The 27,813-nt window shown below is 45.9% G+C and overlaps 1 protein-coding gene across 3 annotated transcripts in view; it reads left to right on the forward strand.

Moving 5' to 3' along the window:
- Nucleotides 1-1,867: 1,867 nt before the first annotated feature.
- The window catches only part of RPN2 (ribophorin II), a 29,344-nt gene continuing 3,398 nt past the window's right edge, over nt 1,868-27,813 (forward strand). For 2 of the 3 annotated variants that reach the window (XM_044296914.1, XM_044296915.1), the window contains exons 1-16: nt 2,357-2,432; nt 5,642-5,835; nt 7,565-7,660; nt 8,013-8,188; nt 19,240-19,315; nt 19,848-19,982; nt 20,064-20,240; nt 21,650-21,768; nt 22,428-22,533; nt 23,015-23,106; nt 23,187-23,301; nt 25,571-25,765; nt 25,852-25,938; nt 26,439-26,534; nt 27,218-27,293; nt 27,374-27,503. In XM_044296914.1, coding sequence (XP_044152849.1) covers nt 2,372-2,432; nt 5,642-5,835; nt 7,565-7,660; nt 8,013-8,188; nt 19,240-19,315; nt 19,848-19,982; nt 20,064-20,240; nt 21,650-21,768; nt 22,428-22,533; nt 23,015-23,106; nt 23,187-23,301; nt 25,571-25,765; nt 25,852-25,938; nt 26,439-26,534; nt 27,218-27,293; nt 27,374-27,503 — 1,931 coding nt within the window. In that variant the 5' untranslated portion in view covers nt 2,357-2,371. Of the gene's footprint in view, nt 2,024-2,356; nt 2,433-5,641; nt 5,836-7,564; nt 7,661-8,012; nt 8,189-19,239; nt 19,316-19,847; nt 19,983-20,063; nt 20,241-21,649; nt 21,769-22,427; nt 22,534-23,014; nt 23,107-23,186; nt 23,302-25,570; nt 25,766-25,851; nt 25,939-26,438; nt 26,535-27,217; nt 27,294-27,373; nt 27,504-27,813 lie in introns of those variants that run through there. The other variant, XM_044296916.1, reaches the window with a different exon arrangement.

Consider the following 27,813-nt stretch of genomic DNA (forward strand, 5'->3'; position numbering starts at 1 on the left):
GCAGCATCATGGTGTGGAGGTATTTTTCAGTCTGGGACATGGGAGACTGGTCAGCGTTGAGGAAAGTTGAATAGAGCAAAGATATTCTTCTTGAAAACCTGATCCAGAATGCTGTGGTCCTCAGACTGGGCTGAAGGTTCACCCTCCAACAAGACAATGACCCAAAGCACACAGCCAAGACAACACAGAAGTGGCTTAGGGACAACTCTGTGAATGTCCTTGAGTGGCCCAGCCAGAGCCCTGAGTTCACTTCCTGGATACCGGTGGTCTTTTCATTTAAATTTTGCAGCTCCAATACCCAGGGAGACCCACCTTATTGAAACCAATTACCGTCATCCTCATTGGCTACAGAGGATGCCAGTAAGAAGCCCGGAAGCTCGAGCTTCTGGGCTTTTTAACTTTTAGATGCCGTGATCACACTTGATCACAGCAGCGAAAGGCTTTAATGACCGCGATCAGCATTATTGTCGATCGCGGCCATTAGCCACTGGTCTCTGCTGTTTGAAATAGCAGAGACCATCCGGCCACGGCGCCTGCTACACGGGTGAGCGGGCGTCATGTTTACCCATCACTCCAACGCCGTACATATATGCCGCTGGTAGCAAAAGGGTTAAACACAATTGAACATCTCTGGAGAGACCTGAAAAATGGCTGGACACCAACAGTCCTCATCCAACCTACAAAGAATAGTGGAAAATCCCCAAGTTCAGGTGTGCAAACCCTGTGGCATCATACCCAAGAAGACTGGAGGTGTCTGGGGCACTGCTCTGAATAGCGGTGCAGCTCCAGAGGCTCTGCTTCGGGAGCAGAGACTGTTCATGCGCTGCTACTGATAGGTGTAACAGCACGTGCGCAATCCCTACTCCAGTAGCGGAAGCAGAGCCTGTGCACCTGCCGCTATTCACAGCAGTGACAAGCTCGCCAGGTTGTTAGTAGGGCCAGATGAGACACCCGACCCTGCCATTCAGCAGGCCCCTCAAAGAAGGTGGCGTAGCTATAGGGGGAAGTGGCTGCTTTGGGGGCCCGCCCAGGAGGAGGACTCTAAGATTCTATAGTCAGGGCCCCCTCAACAGTATTATACAATGACATTATATACAGTATATATCTGTAGGAAACAGACGGAGCGGCTGCCAACAGAGATCTTGACTAGCCGCAGGAACGGGCGGGGGGGGGGGGGGGGGGGCACGAGTGGAGGGATTAAAAAATTTGCTGTGGGGCCCGGTCACTTCTGTCTCACAGGTAATGAGACGAGTCGACTTTCTAGAATGGAGTGGAAGCTATGCGGCCATGTTAGTTTCTGAGGTGCTTTTTATAAGGTGACTTGTAAATATCTTTCCCATACTGGAGTCACCACAAGTCACAGCAATGTCTTCAAGATTTCTCAGGACTTCCTGTCTGTGACCTCCCTGGAGTGGCTGATAACAGGGGGCAATAAAACACAAGGAAGACTTCCGGGGGTAAGAACGCTGACCAGTCAGTGCCACCCTGCACGTCTCAGATATGACCAAAAGTCAGCAACCACCTCCTGTCATCAGCTACCTGGCACCACGTGACCTGTCACTTCCCTGAACTCATTGGCCGCACCAGATGCCAATCACGGCGGCAAACCGGCAAGGAAAGGGTCTATATGTAGACGACGATGGCACTCACAGGAAGCCCCGCCCCCCACTCCTATTGACAGGAGACTCAGCCAATGAATCACAGACACATGCGCGTCGCTTCCCCGCCTTATTTGGAAGAAACCATCTAGAGACCCGGAAAAGGGGGGCGCGCGTTCTTTAGTTTATTCCTATGCCGTAGACCTCCTGACAATAAGTAACGTGATATAATATACGTGTATTGTGCAAGATATTCCATAGCTAGGCAGACGGGCGGCGTTTACAGTCTGGGGATTTTCCTGTCTGGATTTGGTTGCACCCCCCCATAGCTCCCAGTCTACGTGTCTGTGTCGCCAGCGCCGGAAAGAGCGAGCGGTCGGTGCGGGTGACGCTGTGAGGGGCGGGAGCGAGCAACATGGCAGCGAGTGAGTAGTGCAGGCCGGCTGGCAGGCAATGAATTATGTGGGTCGTGTGTGGTCGGAGGACGGGCACTTACCTGAGTGTGCGGGGACTAGCGGCCCCAGTGTGTGCACTTACCTGAGTGTGCGGGGACTAGCGGCCCCAGTGTGTGCACTTACCTGAGTGTGCGGGGACTAGCGGCCCCAGTGTGGGCACTTACCTGAGCTGCACCCGTCATCTATGTGTCAGGCCTGTGTACAGGCTCTGACCAGGGACATGGCAGCCATGGGGAATGAATACAAGATCATCAAACACATTCCTATTTTTAAAGCTATTTTGATCATGTTATTGCCTTAAAGGGGGTGTCTGCCTGAATGAAATATTCAGCCTGTTATTTTTTTCTGCCATGCGGTGCATGCCAGCATCCCTGTGGAGGTGAGTGATTGGCGAAGCGCTCCTGTGGATGTACAGCATGGCATCGCTGGATCGGCAGAGAACAATTTTTCTATGGGGTGAAAGTAATTAAAGGGGTAGTCTGAGTTAAAAAGGCTTTCCAAGATTCTGATATTGATGACCTGTCCTCAGGATAGGTTATCAGTATCTGATTGGTGGGTCTCCGACACGCAAGACCCCTGCGGATCAGAACTCCGGTGAGCGCTGCAGCCTACTGAGCCATTGCGTTGCAGCTCAGCCCCATTCACTTGACTTGGGAATGAGCTGTGTGTAGGCCGTATGACTGATGAACATGACGTCACTGGTTTGACCCAAACCAGTCAGATCCTAGGGTTGGGCCTTCAGTTGTAAACACTAGGACATCCCCTTTAAGAGGACCTGTCTCCTCCTGACGTGTCTGTTCTAGGAACTACTGCATTCTCCATGTAGTAAGAATCTATTCTTATCGCTGTGAGTTGTGCTATTCCTTTATTAATCCTGCTAGAAAAGGGATCAGGAAACTCCGGGATTCCAGCGGTTTTGAGACTACGACTCCCAGAATCCTCTTTTCACTTGTATGGGAGTTACAAGTACAGCGCAGCAAGTATACATGCAGGGAGTTGTAGTTTCACAGCAGCTGGAGTGCCAAAGCTGGCAGTTCTGAATGAATGGCCAGCAGTTTGCAATAATCCAGATGGGTGTTACCTGTTGGGGGCGCGGTCTGTGCACAGTTTGACATCCAGTCAGGGCTGCCATTGTCAGACTGTGCAGGGACACACCCTAACTGGTAACACCCAGTTTGATCTTCATTGCAGAGTGCTGGCAATTGATTCATTTCTAGAAGGAATAATAGAGGAACACAGTTATAAGAATACAATTACACGTGACAGTCTACGGCAATGATGGCTAACCTCCAACACTCCATCTGTGGTAAAACTACAACTCCCAAGATGCACACTACTCCATCTGTGGTAAAACTACAACTCCCAAGATGCACACTTGCTTGGCTGTTCTCAGCTCTCCATAGAAATGAATGGTGCATGCTGGAAGTTGTAGTTTCACTACAGCTGGAGTGTTGGAGGTTAGCCATCACTGCCATAGACTATCATTGCAAAAAAAATGCCGCAAGACATTACTGCGACAAATTTCATCCTGTAGCCCTAGCCTAAGAATAGATGCTCCAGAATTATTACACGGGGAATGCTACTTGTTACTAAAATGTCAGGAGAGGGGACGGGTCCTCCGTGAAGGGGGTCTGTCATCAGCGACCTCCGTGGGTAGCCAAGCCTTTCCTGGTTACAGCGCTGCTCTCGTGCTTCATTGCTAATATACGCCGTTAGTTTACGATGTACAGAACGTTGTGTCATCATGGACAACCCATGGGGAGTGTGTAGTGATATCGAGAGGATGACGTGGTGGCCCAGAAATGTGAACCACTTAGTCAAGAAACGAGGACCCTTAAAAACGGATACTTTATTTCTAATATAGATAAGAGTAACCTACCAATAATAAATTAACCTTGTCCTACTAAAGGCAAGAGTGGTTCCCCATTGACTTACATTGTGTGCCAGGACGGATCCGTTTTGGCTCAGTTTCATCAGGCAGACAGCAAAACGATGCAGGCAGTATTTTGGTGTCCACCTCCAGAGCGGAATGGAGACGGATCGGAGGCAAACTGATGCATTCTGAGCAGATCCTTTTCCATTCAGAATGCATTAGGGCAAAACTGATCCGTTTTGGACCGCTTGTGAGAGCCCTGAACGGATCTCGCCAGACGCGAGTGTGAAAGTAGCCTCAGGTACAACATCTATCTTGTTGGTAGGTTACTCTTTTATCTATATTAGAAATAAAGTATACACTTTTTAGGGTCCTCGTTTCTAAGTGGTTTATCATGGACAACCCCTTTAAGTATCAGATCATTTGATACTAAGTAAATGCTACTTTTCCCAGGTACACCTTCATCAGCTCTTGGGGTGGTCTCCTTTACTGCTAGTGGTACCACGTATCTCCTTCTGTAAGTCTGCTCAGACGTCAGTCACATATCGTTTTGACAAGTTAGAAGAATGACACTGGTAGTCTGGTGCACTGGGTGAAGGGCCTGTCGGCACAGTTTGTGGGTTCCCCCACAGTATTTGTTAACTCTTCATGCAGCACTATTGTCAAAAATCATGGAGTCTCTGACTGTAATTCCTGTGAACATAGCCTTAAATTCCCATAATTACCTTTTTTATTTTATTTATTATCAGTCCAGAGTACCCCTATGCCTGTTTGTATGTCCTTAATTTTCTTCCCCAGTTCCCAGCATCACTACATACTAGCAGGATGTTTACAAGCAGAACTTCCGGTTTTCATCAGATTCCTGCTGGGTTTGCCGACCAGTCCCAGCATGCTTTGCTCTGTAATGTTTCACAGCGCTGTCTCCACCTAACTAATGTGGAGAAGGAGGCGTGAATATGCAGAGAGAGCTGTGTGGCGAGTGGATAAAGCCGTGAGAAACATTACGGAGCAACATTCATGCTGGGATTAGTTAGAAAACCCAGCAGGAAGCTGATGAAAACCGGAAGTTCTGCATGTAAACATCCTGCTGGGAAGAGGGGAAGGAAAGTGCCGACATGAAAAACGGGTACATGTAAAAATATGTAGTGTTTGAGGTACTCTGGGCAGATATTATTATGGAACCAGAGAACCTCTTTCAGACCTCTCCCAGTATTGTGTGGCAGAAGTTGAGTTGATGACAGCTGTGTAATACAGCAGACACGACAGGCAGTGCCATCGATCGGAGACAACTCCAATCACAGATATATAGCAGCTGCCATGGGCAATTGTAACCACAGCATGTGACAGGTCATTTAGTGGGATGGGGACTTTCTCTGACGACTGGACAGCTCCTCTGTCAAGATAGTGGGAGCTGGTTGTATACTAGGGCAGCAAGGAGACTTGTGAGGGCTCCCAGGCCTACCATTGTAAAGTTCCTATTAAGTCCTGCCCCAGACCAGGCTTAATGGAACCATAGTGGCTAATATATCATGAGGATCATTTTGGGCCAGTTTTTCTTTAGTCTGTGATTGAATAATGTATGCCAAATTCATCAAAGGTCGCACGGTTTGGCACATCCTTAAGCAGGATGCTTATTTCACTTTGTTTGTGCCATAGACTCCATGTTAGTATGATATTTCACAGTCTTAATGAATGTCCCTTTTCGTTCCTTGCAGTTCCACAGTCGGCGGTCCTATTAGTCCTCGCTCTCTTTGCCATCGTACATGCTTTGACCCCCAGCCATTATCTGAGCCAGGCCGATGTAGAGAGACTTAAAGATGCTTTGGAACACCCATTATCGGACCTGGAGAACGCCTATTACTACATCGCAGGCTTCAATCATCTCGGGGCCAGTGTAGCAGATGAAAAGGTGAGGCTTCGGGATGAGGAGCTAGTCAATTATGGGAAACTTTAGAAGGGACTTGTCTTTAGCTGACTTTCTGTTTCTATGTTTTAGAAATACAGGGCGTTAAAGAAGTTTTGTTACTGCAGCCAACAGCATTTATCATGTAGAGAAAGTTAATACAAGGCACTTACTTGTATTGTGATTGTCCATATTGCCTCCTTTACTGGCTGGATTCATTTTTCCATCACATTATACACTGCTCGTTTCCATGGTTACAACCACCCTGTAGTCCAGCAGCGGTGGCCATGCTTGCACCGGAAAAAGCACCAGCCTAAGCTTACTCCCATGGTCCCGGCCAGCACCTAGTTTGCAAGCACAACCACTGATGATTGCAGGATGGTTATAATCATAGATACAAGCAGTGTATAATGTGATGGAAAAATGAATCGAGCCAGCGAAAGGAGGCAATATGGACAATCACAATACATTAGTTAGTGCCTTGTATTAACTTTATCTACATGATAAATGCCACTTGCTGCAGTGAGACAACCCCTTTAAAGGCAAAGTCTGGCTACAGGGGCCCCTGCCAGTCACAAAACTGGTAGGCGTGTCCACCGCTCTATTTAAACAGGAGGAACATGGGTCCCATTCTTATGACCAGCAGGACCCACCCCAGCAATCACTTTCCCTACCTTTTCCTGAACTCGGCACATCTTTTAATTTTAACCCCTTAATGACCAGGAAATTGTCCTTCTTTATTTTTTTATTTTTTTATTCCCAGCTTTCCTAAAGTTATATTTTTTTTTTAAAAAAAATTTCCATTCACATAGCCATTTTTTTGTGGGACAAGTTGTAATTTCTACTTCACAGTTTCATAGTGTGTGAGTAGTGAGAAGCGGGGAGAAAATTACTAGGAGCTCCGTACAGAATTAGAATGTATTAGCTGCAATGAGCCAAAGTTATTGCTTCAGGTAATAACTTCATAAGTTAATTTGTACTGTAAAACACAATTTCCCAAACTCTGATTCGGGTCCAAGTGGTATCTTGGAACCGAACCCGCGTTCGGGAAATGTTTTTTTTTACAGTACAAATTAGTCAAATTATTTTGGGGGCAAGGACAGGCGTTGTTACAATGGATCCACACAAAAAATGTATGTAACGAGAACCCTTGTCATATTCACCCTAATAGAGCTCTATTACGGTGAATAGGACTTTACACTCTCCCTGCTGCCCTGTGCTTTGTGCACACAACAGCAGGGAGCCGACTATGGCAGCCAGCCTCTGATGTGCCCCCCCTCCCTCTTATCAGCCCCCTCTGGTAACTCAACCCTCCCTCCCCAGTATTAATCATTGGTGGCAGTGGCCACAGGGTAGTCTGCCCCCCCCCCCCCCTTCCCACATCATTGGTGGCAGCAGCAGTTCCGATCGGAGTCCCAGCAGTGTAATGCTGGGGCTCCGATCGGTTACCATGGCAGCCAGGACGCTACTGAAGTCCGGGCTGCCATGGTATGTCAGTGAGCAGCATTATACTCATGTGCGCCGTGGCCGCCGGGCGCTCCTTCTTCTGTCTGTGCGGCACATTGCTAATGCTTGTAGCATAAGCAATGCGCGGCATAGACCTATGAGAAGAAAATCCATATCGTGGCACAAATTTATATCGCATATCGCCTATACCACCCACCCCTACACCCACGTTATATGAATAGCCCAGTGGTTGCCGTATTACTTGATCAGTATTTCTCTTCTTTTGCAGGCGGCCTGCAATTTCATTCGCTCTAATGTTGATACCAGTAATGTGGATTCTCTGTTCTATGCTGCTCAATCCAGTCAGGCCCTGTCCAACTGTGAGGTAGGTCCGTGGAGGTGGAGTGGACTGTAATGCTTGGGGTCTTTTCATCTCTTGTTTTGGGGTATTTTGGAGATAAATGTTGGAGGTATTCCTTGATGTGCTGTTTACCTCTGATGCAAGCCTCTGACTGATGCCACTTTATAGGCATGGAGTGGTTTATATTGGCCATCGACTTGCATTATATTTTTGCATTACATGTGTTCTAACCGTATTGATCTGCATAGGAAACCATAGAACTCTTTGCTTTCCTATTCAGTAATACAGATGTAGCCATAAACGAGCTATGAACAGAACCTTATTCTCGTAGTAACATCCGGCTCTTGGTGACTGCTACATTCTCCTGTCTCCCTAGGTGCCTATCTCTAATGAGACCAGAGACCTGCTGCTTGGTGCCGTCAGTGAGGATTCCTCTGTCACCCAGATATACCATGCAGTAGGGGCACTCAATGGCTTTGGCCTCCCTCTGGCCTCACAAGAAGTGGTCGGTGCCCTGACCACGAGACTCAGTAAAGAAGAGAATGTCCTGGCGTAAGTACCTCTAATGAAGATTGTTAGAAGTAAAGGCTGGGTTTCACACCTGAGTTTTTTATGTTGTTGTGCTGTGTAATAGGAGCAGTACAGCCAAAAGTAGTGGAGGTGCCCAGAGCTGTCCTATGAATGAAACAAACCGCGCCCGACAAACCTCACGAACTATAATGGGGTCCGTCTGGTTTCTGTTAGAAACCCCAGCATTTTACCGTGCAAAATAGTGCCGCGTTCTGCGCTTTTTGGTTCCATATTTTTGATGGAATATGCAGTGAAGTCCCCTAACAGCACCTCCATCGCAGATGTGAACATGTATGAAGGTTCCTGTCCTAAAGCCTCATGCAGACGTCCGTGGAACACCGGACTGGCATTGCAGGAGCGCACGGCGTCATAGCAACCAATGACTCCTGCAATGCCAGTCCGGTGTTCCACGGACGTCTGCATGAGGCTTTAGGATGTGATGCATGAGGCTTAACTCTGCCTAATGCTTAATATGAGAGGGTAAGGGCTCATAAACATAAGTTTTTCATGTGCACAGTGAGAACTGCCCCATAAAGTCAGTGAGGGGGGTCATTCATCAAAGACTGGCGTTTTATGCCCCTGAGATGCCGGAGGGGTGCGTCTAATTTATGATGAGGCACAGGCCGCGCCATAAATTAGGCACATCCTCCAGCAGTCCAGGCATAAATGTTGGTGAATTTGATGGCTCTACCTCTGCTCCACCCCCACTACTGACCAGTGGTGAGGACAGTGTAAAAACGTTGCGTGCACCTAACAAGTCACTAGATGGGTGTCTTACGGACTTTTTTACACCAAAAACTGGTTTGTTTATTAACTTGGGCTGTTTATTCCCACACACATGGATGCACTTTGCCCCCCAAAAAAGAGGTGCTGCGTGTTTTGGGGTTTTCACACAAGACTTGCCCATTCAAGTAAATGGGGCAGTAAATAAAAACTGGAACCACACTGAAGGACTGGTGGTTGCTGGGAGGTCAGCATAGGTCATCAAAATCAGATCTGTGATGGTCCGACACCCCTGCTGATCAGCTGGTTGAAGAGAAGGCCACGCTCCTGGGAGCGCTGCCTTCCCCCTTCTGTGTCTTAACCGCTTTGATGCCACGGTCACTAGCATCAGTCACGGCCGTCGGATCCCAGCTTTACAGTCAGCTCTTTGATGGAGGAGGCTCGGCTGTTGTGCTCATGCGCTCCCCGCACCGTAGCTGGATGTTGAGGTGCTAGGATTTTGTCCTCGACTACTTCATGTTGAGATAAGTATCTTACAATACACCGACTGATTATCGCTGATTTTAGACCTCTAAGGCTACTTTCACACTAGCTCATATAATGCAGACGGTGGCTCCGTTCAGAACGGACCCGTCTGCATTATATTGCAAAAAAAATTCTAAGTGTGAAAGTAGCCTGAACGGATCCGTCCAGACTTTTACATTGAAAGTCAATGGGGGACGGATCCGTTTGAAGATTGAGCCATAGTGTGTCATCTTCAAACGGATCCGTCCCCATTGACTTACATTGCAAGCAGCGTTCAGGTGTCCGCCTGCGTAGCGGAGGCTGAACGCTGCCAGACTGATGCATTCTGAGCGGATCCGCGTCCACTCAGAATGCATTAGTGCTGGACGGATGCGTTCGGGGCCGCTTGTGAGCCCCTTCAAACGGAGCTCACAAGCGGACACCCGAACGCTAGTGTGAAAGTAGCCTAAACTGTAGATTTAAGAATTTGTTAATGCATTGTGGCTATTAGGCCCTCTGTTGCCAATGATGTTGTATCAGTCCCCTGATGATTTGGCAGTTGGCCATTGAAACGCGTTGGAACGTTTTGTGGAGCTGGCATGAGTACCCCTGATTCTTAATTTCCCTGACAAACTCTGGGCAGTCATTGCCTTTTCGCAGGGACAATCGGGGGCATGCAGAGAGGTGGAAATTGGAGGACGCTATAGGGTCACATAGGGGAAGAGACCCAGTACCTGTGTCCTACTAACCTTTCCTCCTCAAGACATTTTTCTTTCCCCCTCTCATTCTCTTATTCTTTTGTTTTGTATGCGGGCACAATTTATGCACAATTATTGCTTGTTTGATTTGGTTGTATACTTTGTGGGCCTATTTTATATTGAGTATTTATTAAAAGCTAATTTTATTAAGGTCACCCATCACTTGTTGATTCCCTTGGGCCACCCATTATACATTAAGACATTAACCATTGGTTATCTGGTTGTGTGATAAATAATCCTTTATAATGTATATAGAAGAGGCCATGAATGTTTTATTAATGCGAGGCCGATACCTGCTGATTATCAGACAGTCTGTATGTGCGGCTTTGCCACCCTGCATGGCAAAGCTGCAGATCTGTGACAGTAGAAAACTGCAAAATAGATGGAGGCTGCGTGTAGCATTTATTACATAACTAAAATCTAATAGTGCTGCTGTCTGAGAGTGAGCTCTTCAAAAGGACTTCCCTGTGTCCGTCCAGGCCCTGCGCCAGACGGAGGACAGGGAGACTGAAAGCCGGACTGTCCCACCTGAAACCGGATTTCTGGCTACCCTAGGGGCATGCTGTCACATTTAAGGGGGCGGTCTGCTATGGAGGTCAGTGTTAAGGGCAGATTGCTGTAGAGGCCACTGTTAAGGGGGCGGGGTGTTGTGGAAATCACTGTTAAGGTGATGGGGTACTGTGGAGGTCACTGTTAAAGGGGCAGGATGCTGTGGAGGCCTTTGTTAAAGGGAGTCTGTCACCAAAATTTGACTATAAACTGCTGATGTGGCGCTCTAGCACAAGATTACGATGGTACCTTTGTTGTATTCTTCTGACTTTCACCAGCTGAAAAAACTGTTTTATCTATATGCAAAATGAGGGCTCGCAAGTGCCCAGGCTGCTCTGCCGTCTTTTCATATTACCCCTCCCCAGCCTCTTGCTGGTCACACCCTATAAGGCTGTTTCATCATCCCAAGTACCACCGGCCGAGATCCGGCGTGTGTGCGCAGTTCACCGCCGGCTCGGGCATGCGCACTGTAATGTGGATATACTTAACTTTCTCTTGCTCGGCTTGCCTCCAGTCTCCCTGCTTGCTTCCGGTCAGCCGGCGAATGCGCACAACATGAAGCGATGCCGCTCCCCACAATGGGCATCGTAGTGCGCATGCCCGGGCCGATGGTGAACTGTGCACGCGCCGGATCTCGGCTGGTACTTGGGATGATGAAGCAGCCTTATAGGGCGGGACCAGCAAGAGGCTGGGGAGGGGTAATATGAAAAGAAGGCAGAGCAGCCTGGGCTCCTACAACAAGAACCCCGCCCCTGGGCACTTGTGAGCCGTCATTTGCATATAGATAAAACTATGTTTTTTCAGCTAGTGAAAGTCAGAAGAATACAACAAAGGTACCATTTGAATCTTGTGTAGTTGTGCTAGAGCGCCACGTAAGCAGTTTATATTGTCAAATGTCGGTGACAGACTCCCTTTAAGGGGGCAGGGTACGGTGGAGGTCAGGGTTAAGGGGACGGTCTGCTATAGAGGTCAGTGTTAAGGGGCGGGGTGCTGTAGAGGTCACTGTTAAGGAGGTGGGGTGTTGTTGAAGTCACATTTTAGGGGAATCGAACTTTGTGGAGGTCACTGTTGAAGGGGCGGGTTATTGTTGAAATTAATGTTAGAGGTTGTCCGAAAAAAATATATAGCACTGTAAATCTGATGGTCAGCAATATATAACTAAGCTAAGCAAGTTTTCGGCAAAAAATATCTATTTTCTCATTTCCCTGGTTCTCTTCTGGCCCTTTGTTTACCTGCAATAACAACAATCTTTGCCCCTCCCCCTGCTCTGCAAAGGGAGTGAATAAGTCTGCCCCAAGTTAAATGTCTGCCTGCTGGGAGACTCAGCAGTATGTTGTATGTGTAGGACTACAAGTACAATGACACCGCTGATACACACAGGATGTTCCCCTACCTGTTCTTGTGCAATGCTCTGCAGAACTCCTCTGTCAGCTCCTGTGCCCAGCATTTGCCTCCTCACTGCCTTCAGCTACTCTGTAAAGCCTTCAGCCCTGAGTCTGTGCAGCTGAAGGGGTTAAGAATTCAGGGAGAGAGCAGACAGCAGCAGATGGCAGTGCAGGGGTGTGTGGCCAGCACAGTGACCTCTCCTGTACAGATACATATCTGATCTCTCAGGCTTGTGCACAAAACATCATGAGAGCAGGGAGAGAAACTGACATCACGGGTCATGCAGTAAGTGCATGGTAAAGCTGTTACATTTGCCTAGTTTGAAACATACAAAGAACATGAAAAATAAATCAGACAACCCCTTTAACGAGACGGGATACTGTGGAGGTCACTAATAAAGGGGCGGCCGTGCAAGTTGCCACTATCTGAAATTGGGAGGAGTAACCTTCTTAAAATGATTCTCATGCCCAATGTTTACGCGGTTTTCCCCTATCTGGAGAAATCCGCACCTTCCTGAACTATTCCAGTTAGATGGCTTTTCACCCTGGGAGCGCAAAGGAGTGAGATATTTATGTCAACTACAGAGCGCCAATGTTTTTAAGTCCTTTGAACAGTTGAGAACTGAATTTGGTCTCCCACACACTTCTATCAATTTCTGCAACTACGGCATTGCTTTCAGACACAGACTAAATCCATATCGTTGAATTGTACTATGGTCCCGTTGTTTCAGCAACTTCCCACAACCAGCTCCTCGAGCGGTCTGATATCATCTACCTACAGGAACCTGTATGTGAAATCACTAAAACAAGAGGTTTTAGCAGTCAAATCTAAATGGGAAAGTGAGGTTGGGCCGATCTCAGAAGAGCAGTGGAAGTCGCTCTTAGCGCTCACTCCGCAACTGTCAGTTTGTGAGGGGCAGCGTATGTCCCAGCTGTATTTAATACACCGAGTGTATAGGACTCCAGAGTTTCTATGCCGGGTAGGTGTTCGGGAAGATGCGGATTGTCCTAGATGTGGCATGGGCCCTGCATCCTTGTTACACATGTTCTGGGATTGTGCGGAGCTCAGGAACTTTTGGTCCGCGGTTCTGGCCTTAATAAAAGACGCATTTAATATCCCAGTTCCGCCTGGACCGAGAGCATGTGTGGTCGGGATATTAGACATCAGAAATCGTCATCACCGTCTGGGAGTACAGCGTCTGCTATTTCAAGCTAGGAAACTAATAGCCAGATTTTGGCTTAGACCCCAATCTCAGACTAGGGGAGAATTCCTCAATAGAATGTCAGATATAATACGCTTCGAGAAAGGTGTGTATGAAAAGACAATGTGTAATGAAGTTTAACAAAATATGGGATATCAGGGAGAAATTTAGGATACAGTGTCCGGATTAGCCTCTCTTCTTAGATGGACTAGTGGGTGGGTAGAGGCACAGTTCTTGTGTATGTGTGCTTTCTTTCTCCTTTATCCTATTTAGTTCTGGATGTATGCTGTATGAAGGTGTTTAGTACTACGTGGGATGGATGTGAAGGGGACTGCTAAACAGATAGAAGTACACCAATGGCTATGCTTTTGTTATATTAATAAGATAACAGATTTTGTAGTTCGGATCCGTTCCATCGCTCGGGTAGGGGGGGGAGGGGGGAATTGGGCTTTAGTTGGATAGGGAGGGATGTTTGTATGTTTATAAATTAAAATGGATGGGAAATGTGCTTCTGTACCAGGTATACTGTGTAACTAGATTACTTGATCTTATGTTATTTCTAATATTATGTTAGATGATACGTGGGGTACCCATGACAGTAACTTTTTGCCCGATCTTGTAATGCCATGGTATTATTGTCATCAACTGTTGCATGTATACTGTGCAGACTATTTTCCTTCTTTGTTTTTTTTTTTTTTGTTTTTTTTTTGTGATTTTCAAAAAAAGTCTAATAAAAATGATCTGATTCCAAAAAATTAAGGGGAGGGCGCTGTGGAGCTCACCGTTAAGGGAGTAGGGGACTGTGGAGGCCACTATTAAAGGGGCAGCAGGGTACTGTGAGGTCACTGTTAAGGCAGCGGAGTACTGTGGCAGTCGCTGTTAAGGGAACTGTAACCTATGGTCAATGTTAAGAGGCGGGTGCTGTAGAGGTCACTGTTAGGGTCCATTCACACGTCCGTTTTTTCTTTCCTGATCTGTTCCGTTTTTTCAGGAACAGATCAGGACCAGATCTGGACCCATTCATTTTCAATGGGTCCTGGAAAAAATCGGACAGCACAATGTGTGCTGTCCGTTTCCGTTGTTCCGTTCCGCATGTCCGTTTAAATATAAAACATGTCCTATTCTTGTCCTGAAAAATCGGATCCTGGTACAATACAAAGTCAATGGATCCGCAAAAAACGGATGACATTCGGATGTCATTCCGTATGTCATCCGTTTTTTGCGGATTCCGTTCCTGGAAACACATAACAAATTTTTTATTTTTTTTTTTTTTTTTTTTCCAAAGAAATCCAAACAACTTTATTTGATTATTGAAATGTATACATGTTTCCGTTTTTTGCGGATCCGCAAAAAACGGATGACATACGGAAACATTTTCAGGAACAACGGATCCGCAAAAAACGGACCGTTTTTCAGGATGAAAAAAAACAGGACGTGTGAATGGACCCTTAGGGTCTATTCACACGTCCGTTGTTTCTTTCCTGATCTGTTCCGTTTTTTGCTGAACAGATCTGGACCAGATCTGGACCCATTCATTTTTAATGGGTCCTGAAAAAAAATCTGACATTGTGCTGTCCGTTTTTTTTCAGGACCCATTGAAAATGAATGGGTCCAGATCTGGTCCAGATCTGTTCAGCAGAAAACGGAACAGCTCAGGAAACAAACAACGGACGTGTGAATGGACCCTTAAGAGGCCGGGCCCCTGAGGAGGTAACTGTCAAGGGGGTGGGGTGCTTTGGAACTCGCTGTTAAAGGGGCTGGTTGCTGTAAAGCTCAAAGTTAAGGGGGTTGGCTGCTGTGGAGGTCCCATTTTAAGGAGAGGGGGCACTGTGGAGGTCACTGTTAAGGGGGCAGGGTGCTGTAGATGTCACTGTTATAGTGGATACTGTCTATCCTTTAACGACACACACACACACACAGACAGTAAATGAAATAGATTAAATATACCCGAGCAAAGTCGGGTCCTTCAGCTAGTATATACATGAAAGAAGAATTCCTGCACTTACTCTGACTGCACCTAAGAACCAATGACTAGAAGCGGGGTTCTACCACATCTGCTGTCCTCTAAGTTATAAGTAGTGCTTCTAGAGGAGAGTCTGTGATGCTGATGTGTAGCGGTGAATACTTGATAGTTGTCCCGATCCTCCAGTCTGGTGGAAGCAGTCAGGCTGTGTAGTTGGAAAATGTGCCCCTGCCGCCATGTGTATAAAGGAAGAAAAAGCCTAGTGGCCACATGATGTTTTGATGTATGCAAATTAGCCTCTAGGAGCAATGGGGGCGTTACCATTACACCTAGAGGCTCTGCTCTATATGCTCTATATTTAAACATAATTTTTCTCAGCAATAAGACATGCAGTTCCGGGCGCCGGGCAGGTAGTTCGTTCAGTAGCTTAGCACTGCTGCAGGCAAGTAGCAGGGCTGATATGGCGTTGTTTACCGGAGCAGTGGACCGGTGACGAGCTGGGGGCGTGGAGCGGCAGTGGACGAGCAGTGACGCAGCCGCGGTGATAGAGCGGGGGGGGGGGGGGGGGGGGTGTAGTGACCGTGTGGGAAAGAAGAAATGACAGAGCTGGAGGGGTGGAGCAATGAAAGGTTCTGTCACGTCTCCAGGCTCAGGTGGAGGAGCAGTGACAGAGCCAGGGGCATTGATCGAACTCTCCACTCTGCAAGCATCCCTCAGTGGAAACCCTTTCTGCAGGTGTTGTCCAACTGGGAAGGTGAGGGGGGGGGGGGGGTCCTTTCCATGCCACATCAGCAGCTAATTTGCCTAAACCACCTATAGGTACGGGTAGTAATGTGCTAAGACCAAGAGTGTGCACTAAACTAATTGTTGTGGTCAGATTAAGGCCTCGTTCACACCAGGCAGTGCGCTCGGGCCGGATTCTGTCCAGAATGCACTGCACTGCACCGCATTGCGGCCGGCTAACTATATTGTGGGGCAGGAGGGGGCGTAGTGGTCTGTTTGAAGTGATTGGCACCATAACCATGCCCAGCGGCTGCACAGGATCGCAAGGCACATTATGCCTGCGGTCCAGTCCAAACAAACTGCTGCAAGCAGCATTGTGACCGGACCTCAGGCATAATTGTGCCTTGCGATCCTGTGCATCTGATTGGCTACGGTGCCATTGACTTCAATGGATCGTCACACCCCCTTCTGCCTCACAACATAGTGAGCTGGCCGCGATGTAGTGCATTCTGGACAGAATCTTCTGGTGTGAACAGGGACTAAACTTAGTCATTTCACACCACAAAGACTGGAACGCAAGCCAGCCACCTCCCTGCATAAGGAAGCGTGGCGGTGTACTGAAATATGGTTTTGATTTAAAATAATTTTTTGTATCATGACAAGTAGATCGAGCCCCCGCTTTAGTCCTTTGACAAGTTTAAAAAAAAAAATTATGTCCACACCCCTGGCTGCAAAAGATGTGGACAGCACACCGTGTGCTATCTGCATCTGTAGTACCGTTCTGCGGCCCCGCAAAAAAGATGCATGTCTGCTGATGCTGACAAGAATAGACATTTCTATCATAGGGTCGGCCATGTGAAGTCCACAAAACACTTCAGGACATCTGAATGGACCCTAAGGGCTTACGCTGGTTAATGAGGCTCCGCTTTGTTCTATTGAACCGCGTAGTTCGGGGGGGTTTCTTCTCTTTACTGCAGAGTCCCAGTAAGTGCCATATCACAGCTTGTTTCTGATAGAAGTCCTGGTTAGAAGAGCGTACACACACGGGCGGACAAAGCCAATGTCAGACTCCTCCTCGTCAGTCCTGAGCAGTTGGTTCCATCGGTGGACTACATGGTCCTAGCCTTATCCCCGGAGAACACATCATTAAAGCTGTGAGAGAATTGAGTCACTCGGAATTAAAGCGTGATTCAGGAGTATAATGTAAACTGCTAATCTCCATATAAATGGCAGTGCTAACAACGTGCTTAATTCTGAACAAGAGGGAAAAAAGCAATTTACAAGAGTTTTAAATGCACCTCATGATAAAGTCCCCGGTGACAGCAGAGTACTGTCACCGCCAGAGCGGTTTCTTTTTAGTCCGTGGATCAGAATATGTCTGTCATTCTCTTCCTTTGTAAGCTAATGCTTCTGATCTCTTCTGCCCCTGCACTACCCATGGGAGGCCCAGTACATTTGTCATGGAAATGAGGCTGTCATAGAGCGGGAAGAGTTACCTTTTGGGTGGGATCCTTCCCATATTATGAGCTGCCTACTTCTAGTAAATAGATGTTTTGTAATGTTGGAGTCTAATATACATAAAAATGCATTTGTAGCGGAGGAAGGAAGAGTAATTGCCGCGTCTATCCCACACCCGTCTCTGTATCTTTACTGCTTTATGGGCTTCTAAATCAGTCCTATACAACAGAGTGCATGTTAAAGGTCCCCATACACATTGTAGATGACATCTGTATATGGGAGTGCTCCGACTCTTTCCCCACCAGCGGCAGATCTCTGGGGAATGACGGATTCTGCATATTATGGGCCTTTACACTACAGGAGCATCAGGCAGATCATTGCCTACGTGCATTATTAATAGTCTGCCGGTGTAAAGGTGCTGCCGATTACCTAATGAACGCTCATTCATTGCGTAATTGGCTCTTGCATGCGGTCACCTAAATTATCTTTTGCCGGCATCAGATCGGGGCGTCCAAACAGCCTCTGCTGCTGTCAAAAAATGATTCTGTATGGGGAAAAGTGATGGCATAAGAGATCACTCCTCCCCTACTGTGGAGGAGATTGCTGTATGTAAATGTGGTTTCCTCCACTAACGAGCAGGCGATTGTCCCCAACAATCATTTGGTTAATTGAGGGGCTTTTAGATTTTAACATGCCCAATCGTATGTTCACATGGGTGTTAAGCTGCTACCAGAGATATCTGGTATCGGGTTATTTCCCTCTTCCCCAGCGACCACACATGCACATGCATATGCATGATATCCTGTCAAGACAATATACCCCTTTACACTGCTCACCTGAGCAGACGATTCTCGGGAAGGAAGTGTGCAAGCTTGTGCCTGCTTGTCAGTGAAGGAGACCACGTTTACATGCAGAGATCTCCTCCACAGTATGAGGTGGAGTGATCTCAAATGCCATCACCATACAGAATTATTGTTTGCCGGCAGCAGTTATGTTTAGACCGCATGATCTGCTGTCAGCAAAAGATGATTTCGGTGACCACATGAAAGATCCAGTTACCCAAGGAACAAGCATTCCTTATTTACACTGGCAGATCATCGCTATCGCGCGTTCATGCAAACGCTTGTTAGCCATCTGCCTGATGTCCCGGCAGTGTAAAGGCCCCTTAAGTCTAGGCACACAGGCTGAGATTGCCTAGATTTAGTGATGGGGGCGGTAGTGTTCACTGCAGACTGTCCCCACAGTAGGACAGCATGGTATAGGGGTAGCTGGCTAAACTTTGGAAGCCACAGTAATGGCTAGCCTCCAGTCAGAAGCTCTAATTATGAAAGCGTACTGGTTTATGTCCTACCCGATCCCTTGTTCTGTTCACACCTTCAGCTCCAACCCTAGTTATAACCTTGTGTAGCGCTGCAGGTGACACCCCAGCTTTTTTTTTGCTGACCCCACTTTGTGGCCATATTGTACCTACGCAGAGGTGTGCCGCCCTGCTTTCCTTGACTGTGCCGGGAATCCTTGACTCTAGTCATCGGTTGTGTAGCCTGAAGGTACAAGAGTCCCTGAGAGCTGCGTATGACTTACCTAAGAGGAAGGGGGCCCCTTGTCTGTCAGGGTGAAGATGGTGGGCTCTGCTTATTTCTGTGTTCATGTCTTAACCCGTGCAGATGTCCCTTCCACGTCTCCTGCAGCTGAGTCAAGAATGAGACACAATAGATTTTAGAAACCCCCGTTAGCCCAGTGTTCCTCACTTCTCTGTCTTTCTCTGCAGAACTATTGAGGCTCTCTTGACCGCATCCATGCTGTCCCAGCAAGCTGACCTGCGAGGGATTGTGGAGGAAATCGAGGTAATGGCATTCACTTCACAGAGGAATGTGGTCAGCACTACATTCTTATTTTGTCAAGTTTGGCTGGGGGAAAATAGAACCTTTTATACATTTCTAGTGAATTCCTTTATCTTCCGTTTCTAATATTAACATTTTATTGGGCTTTCTTATTTTGCCTCAGACTTGCATTGCCCATGCAGATTCTTAAGGTGCAGTCACTCCATGTTTTATTTCCTTATACAAAAAAAAAGTATAAAATCATCCGTGAAGTTTGCCATTGTTTTCTGTAGGCTAGTGATATAAAGTGCTATAGGCCGTAGCTTGACATACGCTGGCTGATCTGATCATTCTGAAGTGTAATGTGGATGACCAAAGGCTGGCAGTCCACATTACGCACACAAGCCGTGCCATTGATCTACACATCAGGGCGCTATGGACCTCTCATTAGACCACTGCTTAGCTCCCTATTATGCGGTGAATAGGCTTTATTTTCCTGAACATATAATACGTTTTGAATCATTCAGTAGTAAATTGTGGGGAATTCCACCTATAGGACCTGGTGGCCCGACTGGATGACCTGGGTGGTCAGTACCTGCAGTTCGAGGAAGGTCTAGAAGCTACTGCTCTTTTTGTGGCTGCTACATACAGTTTGTCGGATCACGTTGGTGTGGAGCCTGCCTTGAAAGAGGTAAGAAAAGTTGTAAGAGATCATCCTTTTTATTATTTGTCTGGTCCAGGCTTCTTAGCAGTGACTTTTTCTGTTTCTCAGGACCAGATTGTCCAGCTGGTAAATGCCATCTTCAGCAGGAAGAGCTTTGATTCCCTCTCAGAAGCCTTCAGCGTGGCCTTTGCAGCTTCTGCCTTGTCCCACAATCGCTACCACCTTCCACTCATCGTTGTGCCTGATGGACCTGCGGCAGTGTCTCACAAACAGCCCCTCCTGAGAGTGCGTATTATTATTGCTGGACAGATTTGTCTGACATGACGGAGTTTGTGATGCTATAGATTGCTTTCTTTAAAAGTGGTTTGCGGCCTTTGATTTACTAATAGTCATTATGGATGATTCATTACAATATGCCTGTCTTTATTCACCCTGGTATTATGGTTTCCTCAGGTTTCTATTGCCCTGATGGACAGAATTGCATTGTTTACCTGGTTAAAAAAATAATAGAAAAGCCTGAAACTCCTCAAAAGTCCATGGAACCCATTATAGAACTTGAAAGCTATGGCCACCATAACAGCCCCTTTATTGTTCGAACGCATGTCACAATCTAAGGCTACATGCACACGACCATTGTGTGTTTTGCGGTCTGCAAATTGCGGATCCGCAATACACGGATGGCATCTGTGTGCATTCTGCAATTTGTGGAACGACACGGACAGCCATTAATATATAAGAACGGACAAGAATAGGACAGGTTATATTTTTTTGCAGACCATAGAACGGAGAAACGGATGCGGACAGCACATCTTTTGCAGCTCCATTGACGTAAATACGGTCGTGTGCATGGAGCCTAAAATGAATGAAACAGATTTCTATGTAGCCATCAGGACAGCTGTCCACAAGTAGCTATGCCCACCTGCGGCAAGCAGTGGTCACACGAGTTTGCTGCAAGCTCCTGCGACCATTGGTTGCTGTGGGTGGGCATAGTTTGGCTGCATGCTGCCAACCTCTCTGTAGGGCTGTACCCCAAGTCTTCTCTCACACAAGCGTTATGGGTTGTCAGGATCTGTTAATGGTTTTGCAGGCAAGTTCAGTCAGTTTTGTCTGTGATTGCGTTCAGTGTTTCAGTTTCTTTCCACGTAGATGTAGTCCGTTTTTGATGCGTTTTTCATGCTTGAAGAATAACCTTCAACATATCCAGCAACCATTCAATTTTTAACGCTAGCCCGATTAATTTCTGTGGGGCCAGGGCAGCGTGAAAAATGCACAATATAGAACATGTTGCGATTTTTCCTGAATGCAAAGATGATGCATGAAAAACATGCCCGACCCATTGAGATGAATGGGACAGGGATTTGGTCTGGATGCTATCAGTTCGCTACACGCATGGAAAACTCGCTTGTGTGAAATTATCCTGATGTTCCACTGTGTGCATACAGCTCCCATACAGATCTGTGTCACAGTGGATCCTGCAAGCAGACTTTTCGTAATCTGATCCCGCAGATGAAGGGACTCCTTACACTACACTATGGAGTCAGATAGGATTGCATTATTGCAGTAGGAATACTATTAACAAAGTTCTTCACATTCTAGTTGAGATGCTTTGAAGTAATAAAACACTGAGTGTAAAGACATTTCAGAATCTATTCTGTAGACTGTTATAATAGTTTTCTTTTTTTCCTTTTGCACAGCTTCTGGTTACCAACGTTCTCTCCCAGCAACTGTCAGATGCCAAAGTGAAACTGACTCAAGCCAAGTCCAGTAGCACCAAGGCCACAGTTCTGGAGAACGCTGCGTTTACTCCATCCGGGTAAGTAATTCATTATCTTAGACGCAACTTCAGAAAGTTGCAACGTTTATTATCAATTTTCTTTCCCATTGTAGCTATTTACAGGATGTGCAGTAAGATTGTCATAAAGGGGTAGTCAGACATTATTTAAGGCCACTTTACAGGGGCCAACATAGCAAGTGATTATTGCAGCAGTCATCTCCTCTGTGTGGGGACGAGTGATCCCTGATGTGTCCCCATAGAGAATAATTGCTTTAGTGTAGCAGATTGCTGTTTAGATCTGCTGCACAGAAGCAATGATTTAGGTGACCGATGAACAAGCATTTGCTCGTAAATTGGGTGGCTGGGAATCAGGAATGAGCATTTCTAGGAACACCTTGCAGATAATGTCCCCAATCACTGGCCCCTGTAAAGGGGCCTAGCGATTACTGTACTGACAGGAGGGTATGTTTTTATAACTGGGGGTGTTCCATATTTGCAGCATTCTCCAATCTGTCCTATTGGTTATTGGGGGCAAGACATGAATCTACAGTAATAGCCAGGTATAGGTTATTTTATGTTATGTTCCCATAAAGGAAATGTTTAATTCAGCTGCTGTGCACAGGTCAGAAACGTCAAATGCTAAATATATTCACGTCCTGACAACATAATTCATGCTGTAACTTCTGTTCTTCCTTCAGGGACGCCTTTGAACTGAATTTTATGGAGTCCAAGCCTGCAAGCGGCTACTATGACTTCTCAGTGAGTGTGGAGGGTGACAGCCGTTTCCTGGCAAACCAGGTGGAGGTGTGTATGACCTAAAATCTCTCGTCTGACACAGAGAGACCTATAATGAATAGTGTCAACTCGTCTAGCGAATGTGCTGCATAATGTGATGTAGAGCTTTTCCATGGCCCCTTCATTCCTAATGCTCGGGTCTAATTACCTTAATTATCCACTTAGCATGTCTTCATATGAAAGGCGTGAGCAGGAAATGATGGCTCTGAATCTTTACTTTGCCCGGTTTCAGAACCCCTTGAGATAAGCAAGAGACTCTTGAATAAAATTGTGTAAGGCTGCAGGACATTGTGCCCTCATTCATCCGAGAGGGTGCCTCGGCTCTTTTCTCTATGGCTCTGATGAGAGGAAATGGTTAATAAGGATTGTGATTGGCCCTTACTCGTCTCATCATATTTCACCATGAAAACTGTTTCAGAGAATAACATTTTTCTACGTATGAACAGTAATATAGGAAAGTAAATTGGATTGCTGGCTGTTTCATTTACAGATTAAGGTGAAGGTGTCCACAGAAGTTGGAATCAGCAATGTAGATCTCTCCATTGTGGATAAAGACCAGAGTATCTCTCCCAAAACTGCCAGGTAATTATGGCACCAATTGTCTCTGCTCTTAATGTGGGAGAAACTGGAAATGGCTAAACAGACTTCTTTCCTTCCTCTAGGGTGGCATTCCCTTCTAAAGCCAAAGGACCATTCACCTCTGACAGCCACCAAAATTTTGCCCTGTCTTTCCAGCTTACCGATGTGAACACAGGAGCCAGCCTGACACCTCATCAGGTCAGTTTTCTAGAAATTCCGCACAATTGGTTTGTCTTGCGTTGCCATCTGCATCTTTTTACTAATAAATTGAAGGCATACCTTCTTCTAGCATTATTGGTTAATGTCCAGAATTCTCCAGAAACGACACCACGACTATGCATGGGCATTGTGTAGTATTGCTCCTCATCCCCTATTCAAGAGAAGGGAGCTGAATTGCAATGTCAGACACAGCTTATTGGCCAGTGTGGTGCCGCTTGTGGAGAAAACCAGATCCCGAATACCCCCTTCAATATTTCATTACACATCTTGACTTTGCTGGAGGCAGAAGTCGTAATGTTATTTCAGATCAAAAGGCTTGTATCCAAAATGTAGTTTCCCTTTTGAACAAGAGATACAGGGTCATTGATACACATAGGGTCAGTTTACACAGAGTATTTTGGTGCTGATTTTAGAGCATTTCCACCCTAGTCAGCTCCAAAAAAAAAAAAAAATCTAACTGCCTCCCATTCATTTCAATGGGAAACAGCACTCCATGTGGGAAAAAGCAGCAGCACGCCCTATCTTGGGGTGGAATCCGTGCAGAATCTTCCATTGAAATGAATGGGGCGCATAAAAAAAACAGCTCCATACATGACCATGTGGTTTTTGGTGCGGATCGTAAACACCCATTGTTGGTATTGACGTAAGCACCCATTGGTGGAAAAAAATTGCATTAAAAAAATGGAAAGAAAAATAGTGTGAATTCCACACTTGGTTTTCCAAATCTGTTGTGTAAACCTACGCTAACAATTCCTAAAAAAATTAAATGATGTTCATTTAAGAGAGTTTGTCCACCATTATATGTATTCATCTGATAGATCCTAAGAACTGAAACATTTTTGCCATTTTCATGCTCTTAATAAAAAAAATCAAAAAAATCAATGAAGAGTTATCACATGACGCCACCTGGTGGTCAGTGTATAGCAATGTTCATGTCCACCTACAGAGCTGTGTGTTGCCGGTGGACATGCTCACGCACTCTCCTCACAGCCAGGTCATTACATAGTGATCCTCTGTTCAATTGCAGAGTAGCCTTATGCTGTGTTCTCTGCAGAGGAGCAAATCTATTTCATCCCTGCAGAAAGCTATTTCTGTTGGCTGATCTGCAGTGAGTGGAAGATTACTGTGCCGTGATCAGGTTGGGGAGTGACTGAGCATGTGTGACCAGTACACACTGCTATATGTTTTGACCACCAGGTGGTGCCATGTTACGTAATGGCTTCATTTTTATGATCTATAAGATGAATTTGACATGTGGTGGGACAACCCTTTTAAGTGGCGCTTATTAGGGCTGCACGATATGGGAATTTTGTGCGATTGCGATTAGGGCCCTAAAAATTGCGATAACGGTATGCGATGCGATATTTTAAGGGAATTGTGCTAGAGGTCTATTTGCTTGGATTTTCAAGGCAAAAGCACACACAAATTACTGATGATGCTGAAATGTAGTTATGCTTAACTCGAGAACTGAAATGCACAGTGTTTTTCAAAATAAAACATCTTTTACTGAATTAAATAACATTTGCATTTCTGCAAAAGTACAAAATACAAAACTTGCCATTTTCTTAATAGCACTGCACAGAACAGATAAATAAAATAGAATAAATAAAAGAACATTTGTTCATTAAAATAACGACTTGCCTCCAGCCCCTCCTCCCTCCCCATACTGTAACTGATGTATCGCCGGCCGCGCTGTGCAGCATAGCAGCCGGCGATACATCCGTGTCAACCACGTAAAAAGTCAATTGTCGCTTTATAAGGCGCACTGCCATTTTCCCCCCACTTTTGGGGGGGGAAAAGTTTGTCTTATAAAGAGAAAAATATGGTAATATAATTGCAGCATTTTTGGGTCGGCCGATTGCGGTATGGCGATTAATTGCGTTTGCGATCTCTTTGGTGATATATTGTGCAGGCCTAACGCTTATAGATCAATGCCCTTTGTTAAAGAGGACCTGTTGGCTGTGTCAATACTTTCATTATTTTGTAGGCAAACTATCAAATTGATTCAGCTCATTCATACATTGTTAGGAGGAGTAATACAGGAAAGTCATAACGCAGAGTTAAGGAAGAATTGGGGAATACAAGTATTTTCTGAAAACTGATATTTCAGGATAGCTGCCGTGTCCGCTCTAACAGATCAGTGCTATAAATCCAGGTCATTGGTTGACAAAGCACTTACATTCTGTAACCGGACAACCCTACAAGTAACCTTGGCATATGCTTAGTTATGTTTCTGCTTGTTCCCCAGACATTTGTTCGCCTGCATAACCAGAAGACTGGCCAAGAAGTAGTGTTTGTCGCCGAGCCAGACACCAAGGGCACATACAGATTTGAGCTTGATCCATCTGAAAGGAAGTCTGAGTTTGACTCTGCGTCTGGGACTTACACGCTGTACTTGATTGTAGGAGATGCTACTCTGGAGAATCCCATCCTGTGGAACATGGTATGCAATAGGCATAGTTACATGTCAGACTGGGGAAATACCAGAGCTCTTGTCTGAAATGGAATTAATCTTACTTTTTGGTTTAGGCTGATGTGATCATCAAATTTCCTGAAGAGGACACCCCAACCCCTGTCCAGAGCAAGACCTTGTTCACCCCCAAACAAGACATTCAGGTACGAGGATCCATGTCATGTTGTGAGTTGTGGTCAAATGGGGGTAGGTCATTGAAGAACATGTATGCATCTATTACTTTTTCTGCACATATCATGCAAAATAAATGGGTCACCATGATTTAGTTATTGTGGAGAAACTGACACTGAATATTAGAAAACAAGAAAAGTCATTATAACCTATCCTGATCTCGAAAAGCATGGCTGTTTTTTCCCCGCAAAACAACGCTAAACCTGTGTAGCCCAGTTCACCTTAGTGGAGCTGAACGGTCATACCAGATGCATGTAGCGCTGATTTACAAGGAAGAAGCCATATTTTCACATCTGCACTTCTCAGCTACTTGGAGTGAATGGGTGTTCACAGGGTAGCATTACCAAAGCAAAATGGCTGTAGTCCACAAAGAAGAATGTGTTCTAGTGTCCTCTATCTGCTATACAGTTTAATAAATCCTCTTCCAGTGCTAGTATGTGTAGAGTGACTTATCTAATGTCTGTATGTGCAGCACTTATTCCGGGAGCCTGAGAAGAGGCCACCTACTGTTGTTTCAAATACTTTCACTGCCCTGGTCCTGGCACCACTGCTCCTGCTCTTTATCCTGGTAAGTTACTTTATTTTTTTATTTTTTATTTCCACCACATCTGAGCACTTTACTTCCATACACCATAAACAATTTTTTTTTTTTTTTTTTTTTTTTTTTGTGTTCGCATGCTAGATTTACCACTTGAAGTTCATTAATGTTAAAGAGCATCTGTCAGCAGATTTGTACCTATGACACTGGCTGACCTGTTACATGTGCATTTGGCAGCTGAAGGCATCTGTGTTTGTCCCATGTTCATATGTGCCCACATCGCTGAGAAGTTTTAGTAAATGCAAATGAGCCTCTAGGAGCAACAGGGGCGTTGCCATTACACCTAGAGGCTCTGCTCTCTTCTGCAACTCCTGTGCCCTCTCCACTTTGACAAGGCCAGGCAGTGAAAACCTCATCGCCTGGCCCTGCCAATCAAAGTGCAGAGGGCCCTGCAGTTGCAGAGAGAGCTGAGCCTCTAGGTGTAATGGCAACGCCCCCGTTGCTCCTAGAGGCGAATTTGCATATATTAAAATTATAATTTTTGTCAGCAATGTGGGCACATATGAACATGGGACCAACACAGATGCCTTCAGCTGCGAAGTGCACATGTAACAGGTCAGACAGTGTCATAGGTACATATCTGCTGACAGATGCCCTTTAATATCTTTATGTAACAGACGATATTTAACGCACTTTTTTTTTTTTTCCCCCAGTGGGTAAAGATTGGTGTGAACATCTCCAACTTCAGCTTCTCTCCAAGCACACTGGTCTTCCATCTTGGACATGCAGGTATGTTTCTACATGCTCTTCTGGAGGCTTTAGGTAACTGCTGTGCGGTGTATCATTTCCTTGTCCTTTTTATCTTCTAGCTATGCTGGGCCTGATGTATGTTTATTGGACTCAGCTGGACATGTTCCAGACTCTAAAATACTTGGCCATACTGGGAATCGTCACGTTCCTTGCTGGAAACCGCATGCTTGCTCAGAAAGCAGTCAAGAGGTAAAGTAATCATTTTTCTTCTCTTCTCTGGCGGATCAAATGTCGGATACAGATTGCCCAAATCAAAATTAAACGGTCTGCATTTGCTGGAAGATGTGAGAGCGTTTTCCTGTTGCTCTTAGGTGCCTGTAGTCTTGCGCTTAGCACTTATTCTCCAATTCTCATATCTGTAGGGCAGTATTTTCGATCCAAATAATTTGTGCCTTTTATGATCTGATTTCTCTGCTGTAATCTTGTATGTACTCAGAGCTGTCTCTATAACTCCTAGGCTTTTACCTTCTCTTCCACTGCTTCTTTCTCCTTCCTCTCA

This window comes from Bufo gargarizans, chromosome 6 (genome assembly GCF_014858855.1).
Source record: "Bufo gargarizans isolate SCDJY-AF-19 chromosome 6, ASM1485885v1, whole genome shotgun sequence".
Taxonomy (NCBI): Eukaryota; Metazoa; Chordata; class Amphibia; order Anura; family Bufonidae; genus Bufo; species Bufo gargarizans.